The 26649-nt window shown below is 44.7% G+C and overlaps 1 protein-coding gene across 1 annotated transcript in view; it reads left to right on the top strand.

The window, feature by feature from the left end:
* The window catches only part of CFAP61 (cilia and flagella associated protein 61), a 179436-nt gene extending 155618 nt beyond the window's left edge, over positions 1 to 23818 (top strand). The window contains exons 13-14 of the mRNA XM_021708871.1: positions 13171 to 13261; positions 23386 to 23818. Of these exons, the coding sequence (XP_021564546.1) occupies positions 13171 to 13261; positions 23386 to 23586 (292 nt within the window). The 3' untranslated portion in view covers positions 23587 to 23818. The remainder of the gene's footprint in view (positions 1 to 13170; positions 13262 to 23385) is intronic.
* The last annotated feature ends 2831 nt before the right edge of the window (positions 23819 to 26649 follow it).

Genomic DNA, 26649 nt, shown 5'->3' with positions numbered 1-26649 from the left:
CAGCAAGCGTCAAGGCTTGGGGGTCAGGCACAACCCATATTCTGCATAAGGTCCCTCAATTCTTTCATATCAAGATGCCCATGAGACCTCACTTTCCTGCTGCAGTGAGCCTGAGAAACCTCACCATGTTTTACATGCTAGTTTCCTGGTAGCCTTTGGCTGGTGGGCATCAGAATTCCCCCACATTTGTGTTCCATATTCCCAGTCACTCCTGCTGTCGGCGCCTCCCCCTCCGCCCTCTCCCTCCCACCAGCCACCTTGACACTGGTAGAGTCTCTGGCTTTGTCTTTCACCCTCCTGTCATCTCTTTCTTGAGCCACACACTCCCCACCCTAGGCCCTCATCCAGCTCCGTCTGTGCTCCTAGTCATCTGGCCCGCTGGATGTCTCCACTCAGGTCTTTCCTTTATCTTGGGCCACAGTCCCTGTTCTGTTCTACCACCTCCCTCCCCATCTGAGCCTGGAAGCTGGGCATGGCTCCAGACCTCCTGCTCTCCTTGCCATGCCCTCCAGCGACTCACTTGCTTCCTAACCTTGTCTCTAATGAGCCACTCCTGTCCCATTGACCCTTACCTTCACCCCAGTTCAGCGTCCACGCATCTGGTCTCAAACATAATAGGATGCCCAGCACTCACCAGTGTGAAGAGTTACTATGACTCTCCATCACTTAGGAGATAAAGCCCAAGCCCCACAGACAGGCACTTAGGTTCCAGCCATGCCTGTGGCTTCCCACCCCCAGCTCCCCACTATATGCTAGAACAATCAAAAACCATCTGCCATTCCTTCATGCCCTACCCATTCTTTGCCTCTGTGCTATCCCAGTGCTGTTCCTTCTGCCTGGAAAACCCTTGGCAAACACCAGCTTCTCCTCCGGTGCTTCCACAGACTCCCTCGGGACCTCTGTCATCAGCTCCCATGGATGATGGCAGAGCTTCTGCCTTGTACCCCTCGTTCCCAGTGTGGCGGTCAGCCTGTGCTCATCAGTTGCCTCGCTTTGTTGGGTCCTCGGGATGTCTGGCCTGCTGCCTGGCATCCTCGCGCTTGAGAGGCTGATCACAGTGGGTGGTCCACAAACACTTTTTTTCCCCCTTTTTTTCTAGACCAGTGCTGTCTAGTAGAAACAAAATGTGAGCCACATATGAAACAATATACCCTTTTTAGCGGTCCCATTGAAAATATTTTTAAAAGATGAAATTAATTTAATTATATATTTTATTTAACCCAATATATCCAAAACTAATGTTACTTCAACACTCAATCAATACAAAAGATATTAATAAGCTATTTTATTTATTTTTTCCTTGCATTGTCTTCAAACGCCAGTGTGTGTCCTGTGCTTCCGGCATGCCTTACTTCAGACTAGCCACACTGCAGGCGCGCAGTGGCTACAGGAGGGTCATGGCTCTCAGCCTCGACCACGTGGGTCGTGGCAGTGGCCACTTTGGGCTCAGTTTTCCGACCTGTAGAACAAGAAGTTCTCTGAGATCTGTATCCCTTATGCCCTCTAGTTCTAAAACAAGGGCTCTGACATGTCACGATGAACTGAAGAGAATGTCCTCTCTCCAAAAGTGAGGAGTGTCTGTTCCTCCCTCAGTTGACTGGCAGGCCCAGCCGTGTCCACACTCATGTCATGTGTGCACCCTTTGCATAAAGGGGGTGGGCACAGGTTGGAAAACTTAGCTCCATGGTCGCTTCCTTACTAAGAGTAACACAGTAGACTAAACACATAGCAATTTCTTTAACTTTGCATTTGAAAATAATTTCATATTTCCAAGCAGGTTACCAAAAGAAAACAAAGAACAGTTAAACACTCTTCACCCAGATCCCCTAAATGCAAGCATTTTATTGCCCTTACTTTATCATTCCTTCCTTCCATCCCTCCCTCCCTCTTCTCTCGCTTGCATGCTCTCGCTCCATTTCTCTCTGTCTTTGGATGGGAAGGATTTTTTTCCTGAGGTTTGAGAGTGAGTTGCAGACATGATACTCCATTACCTCTAAATACCTTCTTAAGTATTTCCTGAGAAAAATGAAATGTCATTCTTGTACAACCATCATAATAAAATGGTCACATTTTTAAAATAACATTAATACCTTGCAAATTTTGTATCTTCAGTCATTGAAATTTTGCCAATTTGTGAATTGTGCCATGGATGTCCTCCTCCTGGTCCAGGATATAATCCAGAAACCCACATTGCAAGGAGTTGTTGTGTCTCTTTGGCCTTCTCCATTCTGGTCCTTTTATGACCATCACTTTGGAAAGATATACGCCAGTCCTTTTACAAAATATCTATGAATTTGAGCTTGTCCACTGTTTCCCTCATTACTTGTTCTGGGTTATGCATTTCGGCAGGAACCACAGATGTGATGTTGTGTCCTCAGGGCGGGGTGTCAGGAGGCCCATGATGCTGGGTTGACCTTCACTGGTGCTGTGAACTGTGAGCACTTGGTTAGGGCAGAGGCTGCAGGCTTCTCCCCTCGAAATGCACTGTGTTTACTTTCACAAACAATTAGTGATACTTTGGGACTATATAAATAATCTATTTCTCATCACTTTTCCCCACTGATTTTAGCAGCCAGGGACTCTTCTTGCCTGAAGCAATTACAACTGTGTCGTTTGCTAAGTGGCGATTTTCCTAAGTCCATCACCCACTCTACATTTATGTCTTAGCATTCTACTGTGAGGAAGAGTTATCCTTTCTCTATCATTTGTTTGCTTCACTTATTCACATCGATGCAGCCTTACAGATTCTTATACTGTTCCATTATTGTGTTTTTGAGAAGTATGTTAGTGACATCTTCATGCTTCACTTTTGGAAACTACAAACCAGAAGTCATAAGACAGAGGAGGAACAGCTTATGGTTTCTCACTATCTCTGTAAAAACTTCAGTAAAAAATAGGGACACATTAATTAGAAAAGCCCATTGTGAAAAGGAATTATTTTAAAAACATATTCATTATATTATTGTTTTTAAAATTATTTTAAAGATGTATTCAACAGAGTATGTCTGTTTTGTCCTGGCAAATGATTTTTCTGCTAAGCACTTTATTTTTTAGGTGTAAAGAGCAACTAATTTAACCAAAGGAATAATAAGTAGCAAAACATCTTGCTGTGTGGGGTTTGCCAGGTCTTGGCAGCCCCAGGCTCACAAAAGGTCACTCCACCTGGCTCTTTGTCTTCCTCGGCCTCTTGGGGCTTATATGTGCATATACACACTTTTTTTCCTACAGAAAATAGAGAGGAAATAGGCATGGCTGTGAGCGAGGCTGAGTGGCCGCGTGGCCTAATGCTAGCCTGGGCTCTGCGCAGCCTAATTAGAGGAAATGGTTGTGCTTTCTATGGAGAGAGGAGCAGACTGAGAGCAGAGGAGCCCGAGGGAGCTGGAGATGGAGAGCTGCCCTTTCTGCAGAATTAAACACCACCCTCGCCTCGTGCTGTTAGTCCTGGACTTATATAACAAATCAATGTAAATAGCTGGACAACTTCCAGGGCACTGGATTTATTGTACAGATTCAATTAACGCAGCCCCTAACAAGCCAGCGATGTGCAAAGAATACTGCAGATAGAATAAGGGAAAATGCTTGGAGCTGAGTCTTGGTCGTCTCCTAACTGCAGGTGTGTGGGGGGGGGTGGAGATTGCCAAAGCCAGCTCCCCACCACACCAAGATGTGCGATTCACTATAAACTCAAGGAGAAACCGAATTCTCCAGTCTATAAACATTATGCTATTTCCACACAAAAACTAGTTGGCTCTGGCAAGTCGGGCTGAAAGACAGGTTAGAAGGGCACTGGATGCCTGGGCTTCAACCCTGGGCCATTTTTCCTGACTGCCACCTTCCTATGTTCTGTGAATAACTCATTTGACCATTTTGATTTAACTGGCTCACCCCAAAAGGTAAGCAGGCAAAAAAGCCAAGAAAGAACTCCACTTTCACAGTTTGTATTTAACTTTCATCTGCTCAGACCAAAAAAAAAAGCAAGGCCTCAGTTCAACAATTCCCATATAATTTTTTTTTCTATTTCTGCTTAACTTAGTACAGGACAAAACTTCATGAAGGCTTGTTCTAATGCCCCTCTTGCCTTTATTGATCTATAAAATTGCAGGTAAATTAATTTTTGCAGACTCCCTGGAATGGAGGCAAAGCATTCCCTGGGGAGATAAATTGCAGTTATGCCAAAGAAAGACTTCCTTTCAATTAAGCAACAGAAAGTGTTTATTTAAATAATTTACTTAGTCTCTAATTCACACCTGAAATGATTGAAGGCAGTTTATACATGTATAGGCAACAGGATAATTAAGAACAACAACAATAATAATAGTTTCTGTGAAGCCTCACTCCTATCCAGGCATGAAGCAGAATCTTGTACCTGAACTATCTCCTTGGACTCTGACAGTAACTCTTTGAAGTAAGGACCATCATCGTCCTCATTTTATAGCTAAGAAGAGTGAGCTTGGGAGAGGTGAAAGCTAATTAGCTCAAGATTTCTCAAGCTGACAAGTGGCAGAACTGGGATAAAAAGCCATCAGTAGGTAGTAAACCGAGGCTAGGACAGCAGCATGAAGCTGAGGTGGGGTCAAGAGACTTGAATCAGGCACCCAACTGTGTTTAGGAAACTCACCTGGTGAAAATTGGATTGAGTCGGCCCACGCATGTGGCTTTGGGCTCCTTAGAGATTAAAGTAAGGCTATGGAAATGGTATCAATGGCTGGACTCGCAAGGTTCATGAATTAGCATATTCCATCTTCTAAGGTGAATTCTTCCTGGGATGGGTATCCAGGGTTCAGAAAATCAAATGGACGACAGACAGATGTTTTGGATAATTCTCCAAAAGTGTTATCTCTGAAAATGAAAACTCTGGTTGCAAGGATGGCAGGGAGTTGATGGTCCCATCCACAGCAGGCACGCTGTAATCCAAGCATGGAAGGTTGGGGTTCCACACCCTTCCAGACACCAAGGATCCTAAGGAAAAACTTGTGCTTGTGAGAGAGCGTGACTGTTACCCCTCAGCAGGGGGACAGTGGGGCCTGCGGGCAGGTCAGGATTTCTCCGGCGACATCTTGGTGTGTTCGGCTCACAGACACATCAACCATGCCAGCTACAGTGGCTTCCTGCAGAAGGATGGGCAAAGCAGTGGTTCCCAAAGCAGCCAGGCTGGGGCCCAGAGCACGAGAGACACCCGGCTTTAGCCAGGTTAGCTTCAGGGCTCCCAGGAATACCAGGGTCATTGACTCAACGCCCCCTCAGTAGCACAGGGAGGGGATTTTTACAAACCATTCAGAAGATAGCTGATTTCTGCCAAAGTTTAGAATTTTGGTCTCAGTGCTAGTATATCGTAATCCGTTTTTCTGTAGAGCAGTAAACATCGGAGGCCCATTCTAGACTATACAATGAAACCATAGCCAAATTATATTCTGAGGATACTTGTTTTTCCGTTTATGTAGATCTTAGCAAGTGACAGTTACAACTGGTTATCAATCACTAGTTGGGTTTGCTTTCAAAATCATCAATCTTACATGGCTAGATCTGCCTCAAAGCAATAAAAAACGGAAGATACAGGTTCTGGCAAACTCAGGTTGAACTCAAGAAAACATTTGCAATCTCGCTTCCATTTCGGTTTTAGGATTTTTTTCCCACAGAGTCTCAGGGCTCTGTCTGGTTTATGTAATTATGGCATTCCAGAGTAAACGCCACTACTTCCAGAAACGTGGAATCTCATTTCCAAGCTGACCTGGGGTTCACTAGAAATACTTACTCGTTCTTGCTCTTGTTTTTGAATATTGAATTGAAATGCACAAATCCATGTTCTTTCATGAGCACAATAAGGTGACCTTATCCATCCTAATGGTCTGAATGGATGAAAGTGTGAATCTAGTACCCCCCCCCCACTCTCTGCATTTGAACCAAGTAGGGCTGGATGGGGACATGTGGACTCCCAGGACACTGGGACTTTCTCACTGGCTTGGAGGTGGCCATCACATATGGAAAAATGTTTTGTGGGGTTTTTTTTCTTAGAATATTTAATTTGGGGCAGCTGGAATCTAGAGTGAGAGATTTGTTCTATCTAGCTCATGAGGCATCAACTAAAAACATTCTCCCAATTTTATAAATTTAATTTTAAGGAAAGATTTTTGTTAAAAAGCAGATGCTATCTCGTCTGTTGGGTATTACAGCAGACACAGAATTCATTCTCTCTTTTAGAAACAGAATTCTGACTTATAGGGCACTACATCACACCAAACATAAATGACAGTGATTTCTAGCCTCCCCTGTGACCAAGGAAGCCATGTTACAAACTGTTGGTCAGGAAAATATAACTTTGCGAAAATTCTAGAAACTCCTCTTAGAAGAAAGGAGAAGGGCTGTCTTTTTCCCCTTTCTTCAATCCAGAGCATGTATATAATGACTGGAATTCAGCGGCCATTTTGTATCATGAGGCCAAGGCCTCTGCACATGGTACTGGATTCTGATGTCCGTGGAACCACCATGCCAGCCCTGGACCCTGCCCCCCCCACCCCTGCCACACTTTCTTTACATGCAAAGCCACAGTTACTCTGAAATTTTCTGCAATTGCAATCAAACCTAATCCTAGCCGATGGAGGGGATACCAAGGACATTGGAGTGATTAAGAGAATTGCTAGAAAGACTCAGGAATAGGTATAAGGAGGCGAGATTTTGTTGCACAGTTGTTCAGAGTGGGACTCATGCAGAATTATGGGTGAGACCCAGTTCAGCCACTCATTAGCTGTGTGACCTTGGGCAAGTCACTTAACCTCTCTGAATCTATTCTTCATCTGTGAAATGGGCCAGCAAGTCTCACTTTAGAGGATTGGAATTAGGATGAAGTGAGATAATGCCTAGAAATGCTTTACAACAGTGTCTGTGGGTTTGTGTCCCCAAATGAATGCAGTAGCATCTCCAGCATAAGGAAATAACAGAAAATGGCATGTCCCTGAGTGGAGTAAGCACCCACTGGGTGAAGTGCAAACGAATGTAGGCAGCACAGCCACTTGTCTCACTAGTGATGGATCAACTTAAATAGGCATAGAAAAAATATATAACAAGCACATCAAACCTGAAATTCCATAGATTACTGCTTAGGACAAGACAAAAGTAATTATTTCTGTTTTTTTGTTTTTTGTTTTTAAGGCAAATTGATGTAAAGAAAACGTTGGGCCAGGCTCAGTGGCTCACGTCTGTGATCTCAGTGCTTTGAGAGGCTGAGATAGGAAGATGGCTTGAGGTCAGGAGTTTGAGACCAGCCTGCACAACATGGCAAAACCCTGTCTCTAAAAATATAGAAAATTTAAAAAGTTGCCGGGCATGGTGGCATACATCTCTGGTCCCAGCTACTCGGGAGGCTGAGGTGGGAGGATTGCTTGAGCCCGGGAGTTCTTGGCTGCAATGAGCTGTGATCACACCACTGCACCCCAGCCTGGGTGACAGAGCAAGACCCCATCTCTAAAGACAAATGTTTTTAAATAAAAGTTTGGAAGTAATCAGTAAAGTAGTCACAAAAAAGATGATTCCCAAGTGACAAGTTTGGCAAACACTAGCCCGAGAGAGGCAGACCTAGAGGTGTAGCTACAGAAAGGACACAGATCTGAGGTCAAGACAGCCACAGTGTCATTCCTGGCTGAGCCATACTCTAGCCCCCAGCATTCCCAGAGTGTGCTCTCTGCAGCCCCCGCCATGCTGCACTGTTGTAAGTTGCCTCAACACTCCCACCTCACCTCCATATGTGTACTTTTGGGGGCCGGGACCCGCCCCCCTTCGCCATGCCCCGCACAGTGTTGGACACAGATATCATGGCCATAACTGATTAATGGCAAAGAATGGCTACCCTAGGCCTTCCCTTTCCTTGCCATATTGCAGCCACTGATGTCAGAAAATAAATATCAGAAAGACACCTAGGACAGAGAAGAGAGGGAGAAAAGTCTTCAGGGAAGTTCAGGGAAGGAATGAGTGCTCGTTGAGGGGTGGAGTAAGGCATCAGAGAGCAGAGAACCAGAGACAAGTGGCCATTGTACATAAAGAAACAGGGATTAGAAAGACTTCATTGATCAGTTTGGATGGATGGATGAATGGATGAACGGGTGAATGAGTGGATGGATGCATGCGTGTGTGGGTGGGTGGATGGATGGGGTAGATGAGTGGGTACATTGGATGGATGGATGGATGGATGGATGGATGGATGGATGGATGGATGGATGGATGGATGGGCAGGTGGATGAGTGGATGGGTGGGTGGGTGAGTGGATGGGTGGGTGGGTGAGTGGATGGATGGATGGATGGACGAGAAGGTGGGTGGATAGATGGGTAAGTGGATGGATGCAGGCATGCATGCGTGGATGGGTGGATGGTGAATGAGTGAACGGATGGATGGGTGGATGAGTGAACGGGTGGATGGGTAGATGGGTAGACAGATGGATAAATGGATAGATGGGAAGAAAAAGAAAGGAGGATAGGACGTAGCTCTGGTGTTCTTAGCACACATACCAGATGGGAATAGGACGTGGGGCAGTGGCTTCAGGAGACGTTTGGACAGTCCTGCCTCCATCTCACCCAACCCTCTCAGCCAGGCTTGGCACACAGACACCTGTTGTGGCCCGTGTAGATGGGCAATGCTGCCAGGCTGATGGTGTAACTAGAACAAACCCCAGAGGGCATCCTGGCAACCAGCTGACTGCAGCCGCCTAACAATGCCTAATCGGAATTTTTAGAGGCCTGAAATCCAAATTCTGAAGTTGCTCAGGCCAAAGCAGGCTCATCTGTAGGTCATCCTGGCCTCGGACATCCATCTGCTGTGGTGACGTTTGTTACTTCCTGAACCTGCAGGTTGAATGTAAATGGTGCACAGACAAGTGGTGGGGCACCGGGAAGAGAGACTGGCCCCATGCTTTCCCTGGCATCATGAGACAGGGAACCCATTACCGAGCAGGCCCCACTAAGGCATCTCGGGTAGATAGTCTGCCCTCCACTGTGAACCCTGGGTGCTGTTCGTATGGGAAGGACATGCACAAGTGACATCATCATTGTCCAAGGAGACCACAGGCTACCACGCCACCATGCCCACCTGGGGAAAAGGTGACCCTTGGGTTTCTAGCTCGAGCAGACCCCCATGCAGGGGGCAGTGGCAACTGAGGATCTTCCCAACAGCTCCAACAGCAAAAACTAGCTGTTATCACACTAAGAGAAAAGTAGAATGCTTTTCATTTTTAAAAACTTGAGAAAAAGAAATACATTTCTTCTACCCCTGCTGCCTTTTTTTTTGCAGCCTACTGCACAGGAGAGCAGCCCCCAGTGGAGTCATGTGGGTATGGTGACACAGGGATCCTGGGACACTGGGTGCTGTGACACATGGGAGCTGAGACACACATGTGCCAGGAAATGTGGGTGCTGTGACAGGTGCTGGGCCACACGGGTGCTGAAAAATGTGGGTATTGGGACATACAGGTGCTGTGACACAAGGGTGCTGTGACATGTGCTGTGACTCAGCCTGGCTTCCAGTGCTCCTTCCTGCCTGTCTGCCAGAACAACTTTGGCATAGGAGTAAAGAGCCAGGCCTTTAGGGACACCCTTGACCCTCATCTCTGTCCCATAGACATGTTGTTCCCTTTCCCACAGCTGCTTCTGTATGTCGCTCTCTTGACTTAGCCTTCAGTGTAACCAGTGGCTGAACCCATTTCCAGATCCCTACCCAGTTTATACGAGTCTGTCAATAAAACAGCCTGTTGTCCAGGTGAGGATGGGCTCGGGAGAGTCTGATCCATTGCCTAATGATTGGACCATATCGACCAGAAATGGATAATTCACTTCCAGCAGTCGACATTTCCTGGGGCTTCTTAGCAAAGTGTATTAATTGCAAAGGTGGTAGAGAATTTAAGTTCTTCCAAATAAACCAGGCTGGCCATTGGCAGAATGAACAGACAGTCGTATCTTCTGCTTAGGGCTGGGGACTTTGTGTGACTTTTCTCGCAGCCATGTAGAAATGGTGTTTGCGGTGTTAACACCCAAATACACACAGCTACTTAAAAACCCACTGTCACCATGTTCTCACCTGACCCTCTCTCCCAGAGATTTCTAGATAACCAGTCATGTGGGTCACTTAGTGGCTCCTAGTAGACTTCCCCTTTTGAATATGAATTGGAAAAAAGTTCATGTTTATTGTTTTTTAAGTTCACAATATCCGTGGAAATGTGAATGTCCCCAAACTCGTCACTGATGCTGCTGGTGCCCCAGCCCTGGGTGGCTGATGGTGTGGGAAGAAACCTGCCTGGCTTTTCAGGTATCTGGATGTGCCTCTCCTTCCCAGGGAGAGAGAGCAGAGTAAAGTCAGAGGCCATCCACTTTGGAGGTGAGGGGAGACCTCAAACTCTTCTTAAAGCAGAGCTTGCAGGGTCCATGTGAGGACTTGCTACATAAGCAACTGCATGTAGCTGAGGTTTGGGCTTCTAGCAAGCCCTCTCTCCCCCAGTAGTGGACATGGTACCCAACAGTTGGTTGTATGCCCTCTATTCCCCCTCCTTCCCCCTGCTAGTAGTACCCAGTATAGTTTTCACCTTTGTGCTCACGTGCACCCAATGTTTAGGGCCCGCGTATGAGTTCTTTGTTTCTGTGATTGTTCACTTAGAATGATTGTCTCCAGTTGTATCCATGTTGCTTCAAAGTCATGCATGATTTTGTCCTTCCTTATGGCTGTGTAATATTCCATTACGTATACGTACCACATTTTCTTTACCCAGTCCACCACTGACAGGCATCTGGGTTGGTCCCATGTTTTTGCTGTTGTGCATAGTACTATAGTGAACACACATGTGCAAGTGGCTTCTTGGTAGAGTGACTTATGTTCCTGTGGGTATATTCCCAGAAGTGGGATTGCTGAACTAACATTCTTTTATTATTTTAAAGATGTGAGGTACAATTCAGGATTAGGTATACAAGTGGACATTGTACAGGTAAAGTTTGGGTCTCCCTTTGGTCCCCACTTTGCCTGGTTTGAGATCAGATACCCTTATTGATGTTATGTGTTCTCCCCCAGCCCCAGCAGTATCCTGCCATTCTTTCTTATAGTATTATGGTAAATGTTCGGGGTTTGCTTATGAGTAAGAACATGTGGGACTCAGTTCTTTGTTTCTGTGATAGAGCACAGAATTATAAACTCTAAATCCATCCAAGTTGCTGTGATGGGCTAACATTCTTATCAAAAGAAAATAATCTTCCTTCGACTCAGTGTTATAATCAATTGCAAAGTGAGATTGGTTACATTTGAGCTTTTAAAAGCTCAGATGAAAGCTGCCACATTACTGCTATGGGATGACAGTAGGAGGCCCCAGGGATCCGGGCCACCTTGGCCCCCTCAACCACCCTCAATTGGGCAGCAGTAGCTCTCTTTGGTGAAGAGGGAACAGCAGCTTGAGTCTGAGCCCTGCCCTCAGTATGCAGGAATTTTCCGGGAGCCAGGGTCCCAAGTTCTCACCTGGGCCAGCTGCTGTGGGGACGCAGAGTCCATGACCCAAGTCACACATCCATGTGTTCTGGGAGCTGCTGGCAGGTTTGGTATACAGTGTTTTGTTCTTGGGAGGACACAACTCTATTTTTGAAATAAACACTGAACACTGTAGGATTTTTAAAATACTTTATAAAAATGGTTACATAGTTCCCACTTCTCTAATATGATTCAATTTCTTCAAAAGTTTATTCACCAGGTATTCAGAGGGAGGGATGAAGAGGGGTGGACAGGTGGAGCACAGAGGACGTTTAGGGTAGTGAGACTGCTCTGAGTGACAGGCTGCAGGAATGCAGGGTTTGGATGGTGGCCAGCACACGAGACAGGCACCCTCATGTGTCCCTCATGGCAGTGGGTTTCCGCAGAACTCCCTCTCTGGAGTGGATGACAAAGCCAGTTATGGACAGGCACTGGGCATGGAAGACTACCAGGCAGTGCCTGGGTTGTTGGGACAGGGCCATGCTGGAGGTGAGGGAAGCCGAGAACAAGAGGTCAGGAGACCAGATCACCTGGACGATGTGGCTGGAGACCCCCAAAACCAGAAGGGTGGGAACGTCTGACGGTGCCAGGAAACACACATGGCAGATGTCAGCCATTGAGGAAAGGCAGCGTGTTGATAGTTGGATGAATATATGACCTGAACAACAAGATAGCCAATTAACAGGAGTTTCTGTCATATTCTGGCCAAGTGGATAGGGAATAGGCAGTGACCGATATAGCTGAGTGCCACACTGACTCTTGTCATTGTATTTGTCCTCCAATGCCTCAGTGGTCCCTGAACTCTTTACCTCCATCCCTAAGAACTAACTTTAAGTCTCAGAAAACAGAAGGTGCTCATCTGCATGGGGGCATCGTTTTTTTCTTTCCCTGTGTACACACATGATACCTACTACCTATAGCAGGAACAGCAAATTGACATCCAGAGGAAAGTAAAGCCACCTAAGCGACGTGGCTCGGACCCTGTGGAAGTCATCTCCTGTTCCAACACACTTACCGTTAAATAAAGTAAGAGTGAAAATACCAAATGTGTTCTTGATTGTTCCAAGAACATCCACATTTTCAGCAATCATCTGTAAATACAAGACAGCCTTATAGTTTTCCATGTAAGAAAGCATGTGTTCAGTTTTCAGGGAGAAGTTAGCCAATATAATCACCACCTCTCCTGCAAGAGACTCAATTAAGCATCAGCACAACTGCGTGAAGACCATGTTGCGACACCAAGGCAGCCTGTTTTTCTGGTCTTTATTAATCCAGAAACCTTAATGATGAACAACATTTGTGTTATTGTCTACCCAAATTTAATTTGTTTATGCAGCAGTTCAGTTAATCTTGCAATCTGTTTTTCTCAAACGAGGGCAGATAATGGAGACACCGTTCTTTACAAGTCTTCAGGCTTTTAAATTCTGATAAAATCAGGATTCTTCGCTGGGTCTTGCCCCAGCTCTGAATTAAACCACTTTAAATGTAATTATGGAACCTGGCCTTACCGCAGGAACATCCATTTAAAACATTGATTGGCCAGGCTGTTCCACAAGGCATTTTATGAGCAAACGATTGCAATGGGGCCAGGACTGTAATTTATAAAGGCAAAAAAAAGCAGGTAAATACTTGATTAGTGGTAATGAGCGCGTCGCCGGCTCACCGAATGTCTTCTCTCTTCACTAGCTACTTCACGGAGCCGTGGTGCATGGCCATCTTCCATGATCGTTTTATTGATCTCAGAAAAGAGCTGCGCCAGATCCTAGCCTCCAAGGAGGTAAGCGTGATTCGCGGACGTGTGGGTTAGTCCCTGCAAATTACAAGCAGCTGAGAGTTGTTGATCATTTGGCCTTTTTCCCACATGCCATGTGGTGCTTTTACTTTTTAACCCAACTGTACTTCATACAAGCAAACACTGGTGTATGAGGACATACATGGTGATGGTTCAGGGAAATTGATTTCATTTAAATCTTCGTGTGGGGCCACATTTTTCTTCCCTTTTTATAAGGAACTGCGTCTTCATGGTTGGCTGCAAATGGGATCCAAGTCGTGTTTACCCGTCCTCCAGAACGAAGGCTCACCCCTTTAGTGTCTGTCTATATCTACCAGCCATTTGCTGAGCATTTGGGTGCATATTGCTTTAAAGATGTAAAGGGATGTCATCCCAAGGTCAAAGCATACTCCTCTTATAATTGAAACTTCTTTCTCAAAGTGATAGTGAATTAATTAGAAGTTAGGCCTCATATCCCCAAGTCTCCACCAGAAATCAGAAATGTGACTCTACCATGTAAATAGTGGGGTATTTGTGAAACTTTAAGATTTCTTTTGATACTGAAGTCCTTGGCAGAGTCATGGAAAGTGAGGTCTGTGCCCAGAGGGCAGGTGAGTGTCTACCCTAGCCCCACCTGGCCTCACTCAGACAAGGGCTGGAGCCCGGGTTAGCTTCTACCTCACTTTACCATCTATAGGGGCAACTCTTGCACCTCCACGGTCACTTCCACTTGAGAACACCACTAGCCAGGCAGGTGCCCATGGAGAAAGTGACCGTATTGGACAGCACATCAGAGATCACATGCCCAGTCCCCATTGCAATCTAGCCTCACTTCATCAAACAAGAACCCTCCGAGGCCAGGGAAGGCTCGACTATTACATGTGGACTTTATCAGTGAGAAGCCAAAGCTTGGTGACTTTAAATAATTTTCCATGGTGACACAGCTAGCCATGGCCAGTGAGCTTCAAGCTCAAGGGTCTCTCACCCAAAGCAGGGAACACAGGCCCAACTACATGTTTTGTTATGATGGAGTGAGGCTAGACTATAGTGGGGAATGGGCACGTGATCTCCAGTATGCTGTCCAATACAGTCGTTTTCCCCCACAGGCACCTGCCAGACCTGTGGTGCTCTCAAGTGGAAGTGACCATGCAGATGCAAGAGTTGCCCCTGTAGATGGCAAAGCCATGTGGGACTCAACTGCACATCCCAGTACCTTCTCCTCATCTGGCCTCCCCCACTTTTGGTTTTTCTCCTGGGGTCCTAGCTGGAAATTGTGAACAATTCACTAATCTGAAGCGGGCTCTGATTGGGAAATACGGGTTTAAAGTTTACACCAAACAGAAATATCTTTAGGGTCCAGGCAGGTGAATGAAGTCTAGGGAAGAGGAGGGAGGTAATGGCTGTGTGCAGACATTGGCGCTGCGGGACTTACCCACAGGGACGTCTAGATGGTCAGAGTACCCCTGTATCCTTCCTGGACTCTTAAGGGGTCAGCTCACATGGAAATCTGAACCGAGCTGTAAGCCTGGTGCTCCCCAAACTCTACTCAATGCCTCAACACCTCCCTCCCCTCAGAATGTCAGCGGCAGCTCACGGCAGCCCCCGTGGCAAACATTCAATTGTTTCCTAGTGATCCCATCAGAACTCCACACCCGAATCTTTCTGAACACCAGATCTGAACTCCTCAGCCAGCACCTGCATGGAGCCAAGGGGTTTTAAAAGGGACGCTTTCGCTCCATCTTTCCAAGTAAGCCACCAAGCCCAAGGTATCCATCAGTTCGGCTCCTCACTGAAACCCGCAGACTCTTAACCATGAACTGACACTTGCTGTGGACTGGTCAGTTGCGCACAAACTCGGTGGAAAACAGGCCCAGTCAGCAGACCCTAAGTGTCCATGGACATTTTCCAAAGACACACTGAAGGCCCCCATTCATTCTTGTGGATTCTCTAGATTTTCAGAAAGCAAAACTTCTGAAAGAGAAACCTCTGTGGGGAAGATGTTCTGTTCTCAGCATTTTCATTTGTTAAACAGGAAAGGCCACAGGAAGAGGCGGTGCACAGAACTGTGTCTAGGCCAACTCAGCAGGACTACACCATGTGGCCTCCGGCAGGTCCTCAAATCCTCAGGGGCCAGCTGTTCTGCCCCAGAGAGCTGGAGGGTGGGGGGTGGCTACAGGGGGTGTGCAGTGGCACAGAAGGGTGGTTCAGGTGCTGGCCACCACAGCCACAGTTGGGGGAACACAGTGGAGGTGGCTGGCAGTGGAACCGAGAGCCTTGCAGGAAGTTCGTCTATGAGTCTAGCACTAGGAACATAAGATGGATAGCCTGTACTCAAGGATAATAGTAATTTCTTTTCTCAGATATTGAAACGATGTACACATGGCCAACAGGTATATGAAAAAATGCTCAACATCACAAATCAAAGCCACTGTGAGGTGTCAGCTCACCCCAGTTAAAATGGCTTATGTCCAAAAGACAGGCAATCGGGAGGCTGTGGAGAGAGGGAACACTCACCTACTGTTGGTGGGAATGTGAAGTGTACAGTCACCATTGAGAACAGCACAGAGATTTCTCATGAATCTAAAGATAGAACTATCATATGACCAGTGACCCCACTTCTGGGGATTTATCCAAAGTGAAGGCCATCAGTATGTTGAAGCAGTATTTTGCACCCTCACAGTCATCGCAGCCTTGTTCATCTCAACCAAGATATGGAGTCAACCTGTGTTCGGCAGCAGACGCAGGGAGTAAGAGAATGTGGCATCCATGCACAATGGAACATTGTTCAGCCATGGAGATGGGGAGTAGAATGATGGGAAGGGTATTGGGAAGAGAGGAACAAAGTAGAGGTAGTTCATGAGTACAAAAATACAGGTAGATGGAATGAATGAGAGCTAGTGCTCAGTAGCACAGCAGGATGACCACAGTTAATATTACTTTATGTATATTTCAAAATAACTAAGAGAGTGGAACTGGAATGTTCCTAGCACAAAGGAATGATATATTCTTGAGGTGATGGATACCCCAGTTACCCTGATATGATTATTATACTTTGTATGCCTGTATCAGAAATATCACATGAACTCCATAAGTATGTACACTATTATGTACCCATAATGACAACTTTAAAAATATTCCAATGCTGTAGCTCATTTCATTTCATTTTCGAACTTGTCTTCAGGGAAGTACAGAAGTTCATTCCCATTAGCTGTGATGTCCTAGAGCTTGGGAAATCAGTTTTCCTCTCTCTCCACAGGTGAACAAAGGAATAAAAGACTATTATCTATGACTGCTATTAGAAGTCATCTGAAATCTATATATCATTTATTTTAAAAAGCTCATTACAAGACATCTCAAATCCTTTTGTGGAAGTAAAGTGAGGAACAGATTATATATTCACTGGAGCTGCATTTAGACTGTGCCTAAAGTCAGTCAGTCACTGACCAAAGTGAAATTTTGTGTAGTCAAAATGATCTTTCAAAATCCTTTAAGAAAGAGATAACACTTATAACCTATTCGCACTTAACAGCAGAAACCCAAAATATATAAAGCAGAAGTTAACATAATTGAAGGAAGAAATAGATACTTCTAAAATAATAATTGGACCTCAATATTCCACTGTCAGCATTACATGAAATAACCAGATAGACTATCATTAAGGAAATAGGGGATTTCAACAACACTATAGGCCAACTGGACCTAGCAGTCATGTCCACAGTACTCCTCTCAGCAGGAGATGCTGACTCTTCTCAAGTACACACAGAACATTCTCCAGGATAGGGCATGGGCGAGGCCCAAAAACAAGTGATGACAATCATTAAAATATTTAAATCAGGGGTCGAGGTGAGAGGATTGCCTGATCCCAGGGGTTCGAGAACAGCCCAGGCAACTTGGCGAGACTTCGTACCTACCAAAAAAAAAATTAGCTGGGTGTGGTAGTGTGCGCCTGTAGTTTCGGTTACTTGGAAGGCTAAGGTAGAAGGATCGCTGGAGTCTAGCAGGTTGACACTGGGGTGGCCGTGAGTGTACCACTGCACTTCAGCCTGGATGACAGAGTGAGACTCCAACTAAAAAAAAAAATAATTTTAAATCATACGAAGTATATTCTCCAACCACAGTAGAATGAAGCTGGAAATCAATAAAAGAAGGAAAATTGGAAGAATTCACAAATTTTTAATTAACACATTATTAAGCAACCATTGGGTCAAAGAAAAAATCAAAAGGGATATTAGAAATACTTAAAGAATGAAAATGAAGAAAGTATATGAGATGCAAAGAAGACAGTTTTCAGGGGGAAATTTCTAGCTATAAATGCCTATGTAATATGCCCATATTGATCTCAGTACACTGAAAACTACATAACATTTCAGAAAGAAATTAAAGACTATCTAAATAAATGGAAAGATATCTGCGTTCATGCATCTGATGACTTCATATTGTTAGAATGGCAATATCACCCAGAATAGTCTATGAATTCAGTGCAATACTATTAAAAGCCCAAGGGCATTTTTTAATAGAAATGCAAATCCCAAGTTCATATAGAAATGGAAGGGACTCCAAATACCCAAAACTATCTGGGGGAGAGAGGAGAAAGAACAAAGTTGAAAAACCCCTATTTTCTGATTTCAAAACTTGCAAAACAACAGTAGCCAAGACAGTGTGCTATTTGCTTGAGAACAGACATATAGATAGATCAGTGGAATAAAACTTAAGAGTCCAGAAGTAAATCAATTTAAGATGCTTACTAGGGAAATGAGATACCACCTTCCACCTAGTAGGATGATGATAAAAAGACATAAGGGGAAAATAAGTGTTGGTGAGGCTGTGAAAAAAATTGGAACCCCTGCATTACTGGTGGGAATATAAAACTGTGTAACTGCCATAGAAAGTTGTTCAACATTTCCTCAAAAAGTTACACCCAGAATTTCCATATGACCCAGCAATTGCACTCCTAGCACCATTTAGAATAGCCGGATGGAAGAAACAACCTGCATGTCTGTAAGCAGATCAATAGATAAACAAATATGGTCTAGCCACACAATGGGATAGTATTCATTCTATAAAGTAGATAAATCTTACAACATTATGCTAGAAGGGCAGAGAAGGCATTTAATAAAATTCACATCCTTTCATGACAGAAAAAAAAAAAACCAACCTCTCTACAAATTAGGTAAAAAGAAACATTCCTCAACAAAACAAAGCCCACAGCTAACATCATAGTCAACGGAAAAATTGAAAACTTTTTCTCTAATATCAGGAATAATTCATCCAGCCTCACCACTTCTATTTAACATAGGACAAGAAGTTCTGGCAAGAGCAAGTAAGTAAGATAAACAAAGGGACAAAGGCATCCAAACAGGAAAAGAAGAGGTGAAATTGTCACCTGTTTGCTGATAAAATGATCTTATATACATAAAATCCTTAAAGATTCCACCAAAAATCTGTAAGAACTGATCAATGAATAAGTTAAGTTGTAGAATATAAAATTAACAAATGCTACTGATTTCTGTACACTAACAATGAACTACCTGAAAAAAATTAAGAAAACAATCCCATTTACAGTCGCCTTAAGAAAACACTTAGGAGTAAATTCAACCAAAGAATTAAAAGATCTATGTGCTTAAAGTTATAAAACATTGGTGAAAGAAATTGAAGACAACACAGATCAATGGAAAGATATCCTATGTTCATGGATTGGAAAAATTAATATTGTTAAAATGTCCATACTACCCACAGTGTTCTACAGATTCAATGCAATCCCTATCAAAATTGCAATGTCATTTTTCACAGAAATAGGAAAAATCCTAAAAATCATATGGAACCACAAAAGACCCCAAATAGTCAATGCAATCTTGAGAAAGAAGAACAAAGCTGGAGACATTACACTTCCTGATTTCACTTTTTTTTTTCCTCAAAACTGTAGGAATCAAAACAGCTTGGTACTGACATAAAACCAGATACATTGACCAATGGAACAGAATAGAGAGCCAGAAATAAACCCACGCATTTAAAGTTCATTGATTTTTGACAAATATGCCAATAATACACAATAGGGAAAAGACAATCCCTTCAATAAATGATGTGGAGAAAACTGAATATCCATATGTAGAAGAATGAGATCAGGTCCTTCTTTTCCCCCATGTTCAAAAATCAATTCAAAATGAATTACAGACTTAAACATAAACCTAATGCTCCCAGAAGAAAACATAAGAGAAATACTTTTTGACATTGTCTTGGAAAGAATTTTTTGGATGTGATACCAAAAGCACAGGCAACAAAAGTGAAAATGGAAAAATGTGCCTACATCAAATTAAGAAGCAGAGGAAACAATGAACAGAGTGAAGAGACAACCCACAGATTGGGAGAAAATATTCACAAATCATATGTCTGATAAGGAGCTAATATCCAAAGTATATAAGGAACTCAACTCACTAACAAGAAAACCAATAACCTGCTTTTAAAATGGGCAAAGGATCTGAGTAAACATTTCTCAGAAGAAGGCAAACAGTAAGTCATCAAATTGCCTCCTGTTGTTCAATATCCCTTCATTATAATGTTGATGAGGAAAGGAAGTCACTCCTGGCAGGGCCTCTGTTTGTGTGGAGTTTGCATATCCACCCCACGCCTGTGTGGGTTAGGGGTGTTCTCTGAGTACTCTGATTTTCTCCCACATTCCAAAGTTGTGCCCTTTCAGTTAATTGGTGTGACTAAATTGTCCTGGTGGGAATGAGTATGGCTGTGAATGTGAGTGCACCCTTTGATGGGATGGCGTCCTGTCCAGGGTGGGTTCCCATCTTGCACCCTGAACTGCTGGGAGGGGCCCTGGTCACCCATGACCCTGAACTGGAATAATTGGGCAAATAATTATCTTACTTGTTTTTATCTTTCTTAAATATGGGTAAGCTCACAGTTATTTCAGTGTTTAATATTAGAAGTGTTTTGAGTCCTTATTTAAAAGTTTGATGATGTTTTGTTACGAGAAATATGCCTTAGGAACTTCACTCTTGTTTATATCAGCCAGGCTGTAGTAAGTTGGTTTCTTTATACATTGTTTCACTTAAAGTCACATTTTCTATCAACCACGTTAAATGAGGATTTCTGTACAAATGGCCAACAGATATATTTTAAAAATCAACATCACTAATCATCAGGGAAATGCAAATTAAAACCACAACAAGATGCCACCTCACATCTGTTAGAATGGCTATTACCAAAAAGATGAAAGATAAGTGTTGTGGAGGATGTGGAGAAAAAGGGAAATCTTGTACACTGTTGAGATGTAGATTGGTTCAGCCATTTAAAAAAGCAGTATGGCAATTCCTCAAAAGAAGTTCTAAAAATAGAACTTCTGGGTATATAGCCAAAGGAACCGAAATGGTATGTCAAAGAGATCTCTGCGATTCTGGGTTCACTGAAGCGCTATTCATACTAGCCAAGACATGGCAACAACCTGAGTGTCTATCCGCAGATGAAGGGACTAAGAAACCGTGGCACGGACACACAATGGGATGGTATGCAGCCTTAAGAAAGAAGGAAATTCTGTCATATGGATATGGACACTATAGATTAATCTGGAGGATGTTATGCTAAGTGAAGTAAGCCAGGCATGGAAAGACAAATACCGCACAGTCTCACTTAATATGGAATTTAAAAAAGTCAAACACATAAAAGTAGAGAGTAGAATGGTGGTTGCTAAGGGTGCTGGAGCTTGAGTGGGTGGTTTTGCGGGGGGAGAGAATGTTTTTCAGAGGCTACAAAGTTCCATTTAGACAGAAGGAATAAGTCTTAATGATTTTATTGGGCAGCACTGGTGACTGTAGTTAAATAATGTTTATTTCAGAATTGCTAAAAGAATAGATTTTACATGTTCTCGCCACAAAGAAGTAAGTATGTGAAGTGATGGAGATATGTTAACTAGCCTGATGTAATAATTTCAAAATGTATACATGTATTATAAAATCACCTTGTATCCCATAAATAAATATAATTATTACTTATCAATTAAAAATAAAATTTTAAATAATAAATAAAATTAGGAAAGGAACTTTCAGAAGATTATGAAAAACAAAATATTATGCTAAGTGAAAAAAGACAGACACAAAAGATCACGTGGTATGTGGCATTATAAGAGGAGAGTTGATCGCTAATATGTCCTGTGAGAAGGATGAGCCCCACATCTTCTATAATATAATTCATTGTTTTATGCTGGTTTGGTACAATTCTCCGGAAAAAAGTAAGGGAGAAAGCACCTGCCTCGTGTACACTGGAGAATATACGAATATATCCATGGGCATGTGTTGGTGGCACTGAGTTCCCAGCACCACGTCTTTATTGGTAGGCACCATGGCCCTTCCCTGTCACCGCCTCTGTGGAGCTGGGTTAGATGGAAGTCCCTGCAAATTCCCCTGACTCCTCTCTCCAGGTGGCTTGTCCCAGCTCCCATCTTAGGCATGTCCTGCTTAAATAACCAAGTGACAATCACGTCCTGCCCACTCACACATGAATGAGCCCTGCAAGGACTCGCTTTTTCTTTCTGTTCAATATATAGAGCCTTATTGGAATTTAAAGTAAAGATGCCATCGAAGTCCATGTGCCTCTTCCTGTAGGGCAATGGAAGGGTCACCATGCTCACCGTGTTCAGAAGGCGCAGCACAGACCCAGGACGTGCTTTCCTCACAGGCCTCCCACGGAGGCCAGGGCTGCTGTGATGGCAGCAGGTGGTGGACTGCGGGTGTGGAATTGGGCAGATGTGTGCGGTGTTCACTGGACAATTGTCAGCTTGTCTCTATTTTGGAAACTTTTAATGAAATGTTGGGAGACTCTCTACTATAGATAGACACAGTATATGAGTCTCAGCTTCGAATTGCTTCACCCTCTCGACCACATCTTTGAAGACATTCATGACATTTGGCTTTCCTGAGAATTTATCCTCAGGTTTTAAAATCTTATTTCCTGGGGAGGGTCACCAAGCAAAATAAACCATCTGGGAGTTTTCAAGTAAAAGTGTTTGCTCACTCCCTTTCTTATTTTTTTATTTTTTATTTTTTGAGTAGGAGTCTCACACTGTTGCCCTGGCTGGAGTGCAGTGGCATGCTCACGGCCACCGCAGCCTTGACCTGCTGGGCTCAGGTAATCCTTCTGCCTCAGCCTTCCAAGTAGCTGGAATCACAGGCATGCACCACCATGCCTGGCTAATTTTATGATTTATTGCAGAGATGAGGTCTTACCATGTTGCTCAGGCAGGTCTTGAACCCCTGAGCTCAGGCAGTCCTCTCGTCTCTGCCTCCCAAAGTGCTAGGATTACAGGCATGTGCCATTGTTCCCGGCTTCCTTTTCTTATTTTTAAAACTAGCCTGATCTACAGGTAATTTTATCTGAAAATTAAGGATTTAAAATGACTATCCTCGTGAGTCTTGGGACATCATGGTAAGTGTAGTAAGCCAGTCAAAATAAGGCAAAGACTGTGTGACTCCATTCCCACAAGCTCTCCAGAGTTGTCACAGTCATAGGAGGGCGGAAAACAGAAAGGTACTTGCCGGGGCCTGGGGGAGGGGATCTCATGGGGACAGAGTTTTCATTTGGAAAGATGAAATGCATTCTGGAGTTGGATGGTGGTGAGAGTTGCACAACATTGTGAATGTGCTTAATGCCTCTGAACTATATACTTAATACGGCTAAAATAGTACATTTTTGCCGGGCACAGAGGTTCATGCTTGTCATCTCAGCACTTTGGGAGGTGCAGGCAAGAGGATTGCCTGAGCCCAGGGGTTCAAGACCAGCCTGGGCAACTTGGCGAGCCCTTGTCTCTGCAATAAATTAAAATATAACCAGGCGTGGTGGGATGCCCCTGTATTCCCAGTTACTTGGTAGGCCAAGACAGAAGGATCATCTGAGCCCAGCAGGTGGAGGCTGCCATGAGCTGTGAACCATTGCACCCCAACCAGGGCAACAGAGTAAGATTCTGACTCAAAAAATGTAAGTCTTACATTATGTCTATTTTGCCACAATGGAAAAGAATGTTTGACAAAGCTAAAGAATTAGGCTGAGCAACGTCTTGTCCACGACAGCAAAACGCCTGTCCCTGGGCAGGGTCCCGGTAACGCCGGCGTCTGGCTCTTGCTGTTTTCCAGGAGGAACACCTTCCTTCCATGGAGCAGCTGGCCTACCAGATAGAGGACGAGGAAATAAATCTGCGCGAGAAGCCCAGCAAGTACCTCACGAGGGTTTTCCGGGAAACCATCTACAAGAGCCTGATGGAGCAGCGCGTGCTGGACTACCTGCAGTACAACCGCTACCACCTGCCCATGTACGCCTGGCCAGGCATCATCTAGCCTGTCCCATGCACTTGCTTCCTAGAAGAGCTCTCTAGATACAGAAAGGTTCCCTGAAGGCCCCTGTGGTTTGTGGGTCCTTTCTGCCCCAACTCGAGCCTGTAGTTTTCCGTTGCTCCAGTAGGTGGCGCGCGGCCGCGCATCTTTATTCCGGGGCAGGGATGCTTTGCCAACACCAGGCATGTGCAGAGCAATCCGTTCTAGCAATAAAATGAGATCATATGGTGTGCAACTTGTTTTCGCCTTGGGTCTGACGCTCTCTAATCTCCTGGAATGTTCTGCCACCAATCTGGCTGGTTCTTCCCCTGTTTACCCAGGAATAGTTGTGGGTGATAAAAAAGAAAACCATGTGCCCAGAAAGGGACATTAGCAAACGGATGAGAAGTGGAAGTTGTGGTCTCACATCGGAAGCACTGATTACCCAGGATCTTACGGAACAGCAGGCTGCTGTCCACTGTCCCCGTGCTTCTGTTTCAAATTGCAGGTCGGGAGAATACAGTCACCCAAAAACCGGAAGATCAGGGGACCCGCACACAGGCTTTCAATTACAGCATAGAGGTCAGACATTAATTTAGCTCATTTTCTTTGACTCTTCACACTATTGCTTTGCACTGGGGGCTCTGGTACACATCATCTGTAATGTGAATCAGAAATTCTTTTTCTTAATAAAAAAAAAAGTAAAGTAACTGCCCCCTAGAAAACATGAATTGGGCGCTAGCAGGAACAACTATTGGTCTGGAATAATAATATAATCATAGGAACTTAGATTGTTCTCATGTATTTATTTGACTGTCTCTTAGTAGATCGTGTGACACTTTTTTTTTTTTGCCAACAAGTCTTAAAATTGATTTTCATAAACACAATTCCAGTTTTTGTCCTTTTTTGTATTTGTGTTAACATTTCGCAAATGTTGGCACAACCATAAGGCTCACACAGCTACTAGAAGAAAGGCCAGAGCTGGCACTTTAGAATTACACACGCATTAGCAAACTTCCTGCTGCAGACTCTCTTACTTATTTGGAACTAGAAAGCTATTTTAAATTTCTCAAAAAATAAATTATTCCAGAACACGGGACTCCGGTTTTTCCAAGGCAGGCAAAATCAGCAATAAACCCCACTCATTCCTTCACATGTACACTTTCCACAATCACATGGGCCATTTCAGAGGCGGGCCCAGCACCAGCCATATGGTACACACTGTGTCACTTGAATGGGGAACAGTCAATGCTGGTCCACTTATCAGAAGTCGGGCCCAGCACACGAGCTGTATTTCAGGGGCTGGTGAGTGAATGGGCTCAGGCAAGTCCCCTCCCTTGTCCTTTTCTCCCCAGCGGGCCCAGGTCAAACTCATCAGCAAATGGAGTGAGTTTCTGTGTCAGGCCCTGGGACCCTTGGATGGAGATTAACAGAGCAACTTCAGTTTGAGGATCAACAGTTATGGCTTCTGTGACCAAGTATTAGCATTAAAAAGCCTCTAGTCACATAAAAGTGACCCCCAATGGCAATGTCAGCCTTAATACCAAATCATGCATAAATTTGACGATAGTGGTTTTCCTTTGCAGCCTTTTAAAAAGTAGTCTTGGAGCTCCGTAAGCATCATAGCAGATTTGAAAACATCTGGAATATATTTTAGTCTACATAGTGTATTGGATAGCATTGTTTTAATCCTTGTCCCACACTTAGAAATTGGGTAATTTCCTGAATCTGAGAATTTTAGGCTATCTATCCTGACTTGATCACTAAAGAACAGGTTTCCTCAGAATAAAAGAGGAATTCAAGAGTTGTTGGTTATCATCTGAAATTGGCAGTTTTAAGGCTTTGGGAGAATAAGACCGGTGATGAAACCTGGACAGGAAGGGCTCTGAAGAGCCCAATATCTGGACTGGGCTGCATGCAGCACACATTCCGCAAGATGAGTGGACACACCAAGGCCCTGCATGTCTCAGCACCTGCTGCTGAACTGGGACGTCTTGGGCTCTAATCCGAATCTGGGAATTCCACAGTCTTGAGCAAAGAACATCGACAAGAAAACACCAAGGTGGATTTTTCAAAGTTTTATCTCCCAAATCATGGGCTGTGGCCTTGCCTACTGATGCCCCGAGGACCTCCCGACTAAGGTCAGCTTCTACGAGGTGCAGGCCCCTCCTCTCCAGAAATGGCCCCTTGTGGTCTTAGGATACTTGAGTACCTAGCACAGGAAAGCCAGGGAAAAGGGAAAGAGGAGGGGGGGGAGGGAGCCCCACGGAGGGTAAAAGTAAAGCCAGCCAATCAATATTTACCCTCAGAGAGAGAGAGAGAGAGAGAGACAGGGAGAGCGAGCGAGCAAGAGAGCGAGCGCTGGGCGAACCAGCATCAGCCAAGAGGCGACGAGCAGGCTGGAAAGTCTCCGCGTGCAGGAGCTGTTGATTGTTTTCTGGTTGAGAGAAGAAGTGATGATAAGGCTGGGATAAAGTGAGCGGGCGGCGGAGCGGACAGCTGTATGCTAATGCTGCAGAAACCAGGCTCAAGGCCCCCATTAAAGCAGGCGACCAGGAGGCCACACAGCACTGAACAAATAGGCTCTCTCTAGACAAATAAAATAACACACGTTGGCCTGTGGGGAGGGGGGAGAGGAGTGGGGGGAGAGGAGTGGAGGAGGGAGGAGAGGGGAGACAGTGGGACACAGGGAGGGAGTGGGGGAGAGGGCAGAAACGGGGGGAGAGGCGATGGGGGAGTCAGAGGAGAGAGCAGGAGGAAGGCAGCAGAAAGGACCAGAGAATGGAGGCAGGAGGGAGAGACAGAGAGAGGCTGGGAGGGAGGGGGAGAGGGGAGACTGGAAGGAGAGAGAGGAGAGACCAGGAGTGAAAGAGCTGGGGACAGGGGCCAAGGAAGAGCAGGAATCGGGGAATGAAGAGGAGGAGGAGGAAGAGGAAGAAGGGGTGAAGAAGAGGAGGGAAAGGAGGAAGGGGGAGGAAGAACGGGCAAGAGGAGGAGGAGGGGAGATGAGCAGGAGGAGGAAGAGGAGGAGAAGGAGGAAGAGAAGAAGGTAAAGAAGAGGAAGAGGAAAAGGAGGAGGAGGAAGAA

Source organism: Carlito syrichta, unplaced genomic scaffold, assembly GCF_000164805.1.
Source record: "Carlito syrichta isolate Samal-C Ts95f unplaced genomic scaffold, Tarsius_syrichta-2.0.1 Scaffold153530, whole genome shotgun sequence".
Lineage (NCBI taxonomy): Eukaryota > Metazoa > Chordata > Mammalia > Primates > Tarsiidae > Carlito > Carlito syrichta.
Note: the sequence above shows the minus strand (reverse complement) of the source record. Positions and strands in the feature narration are given on the sequence as shown.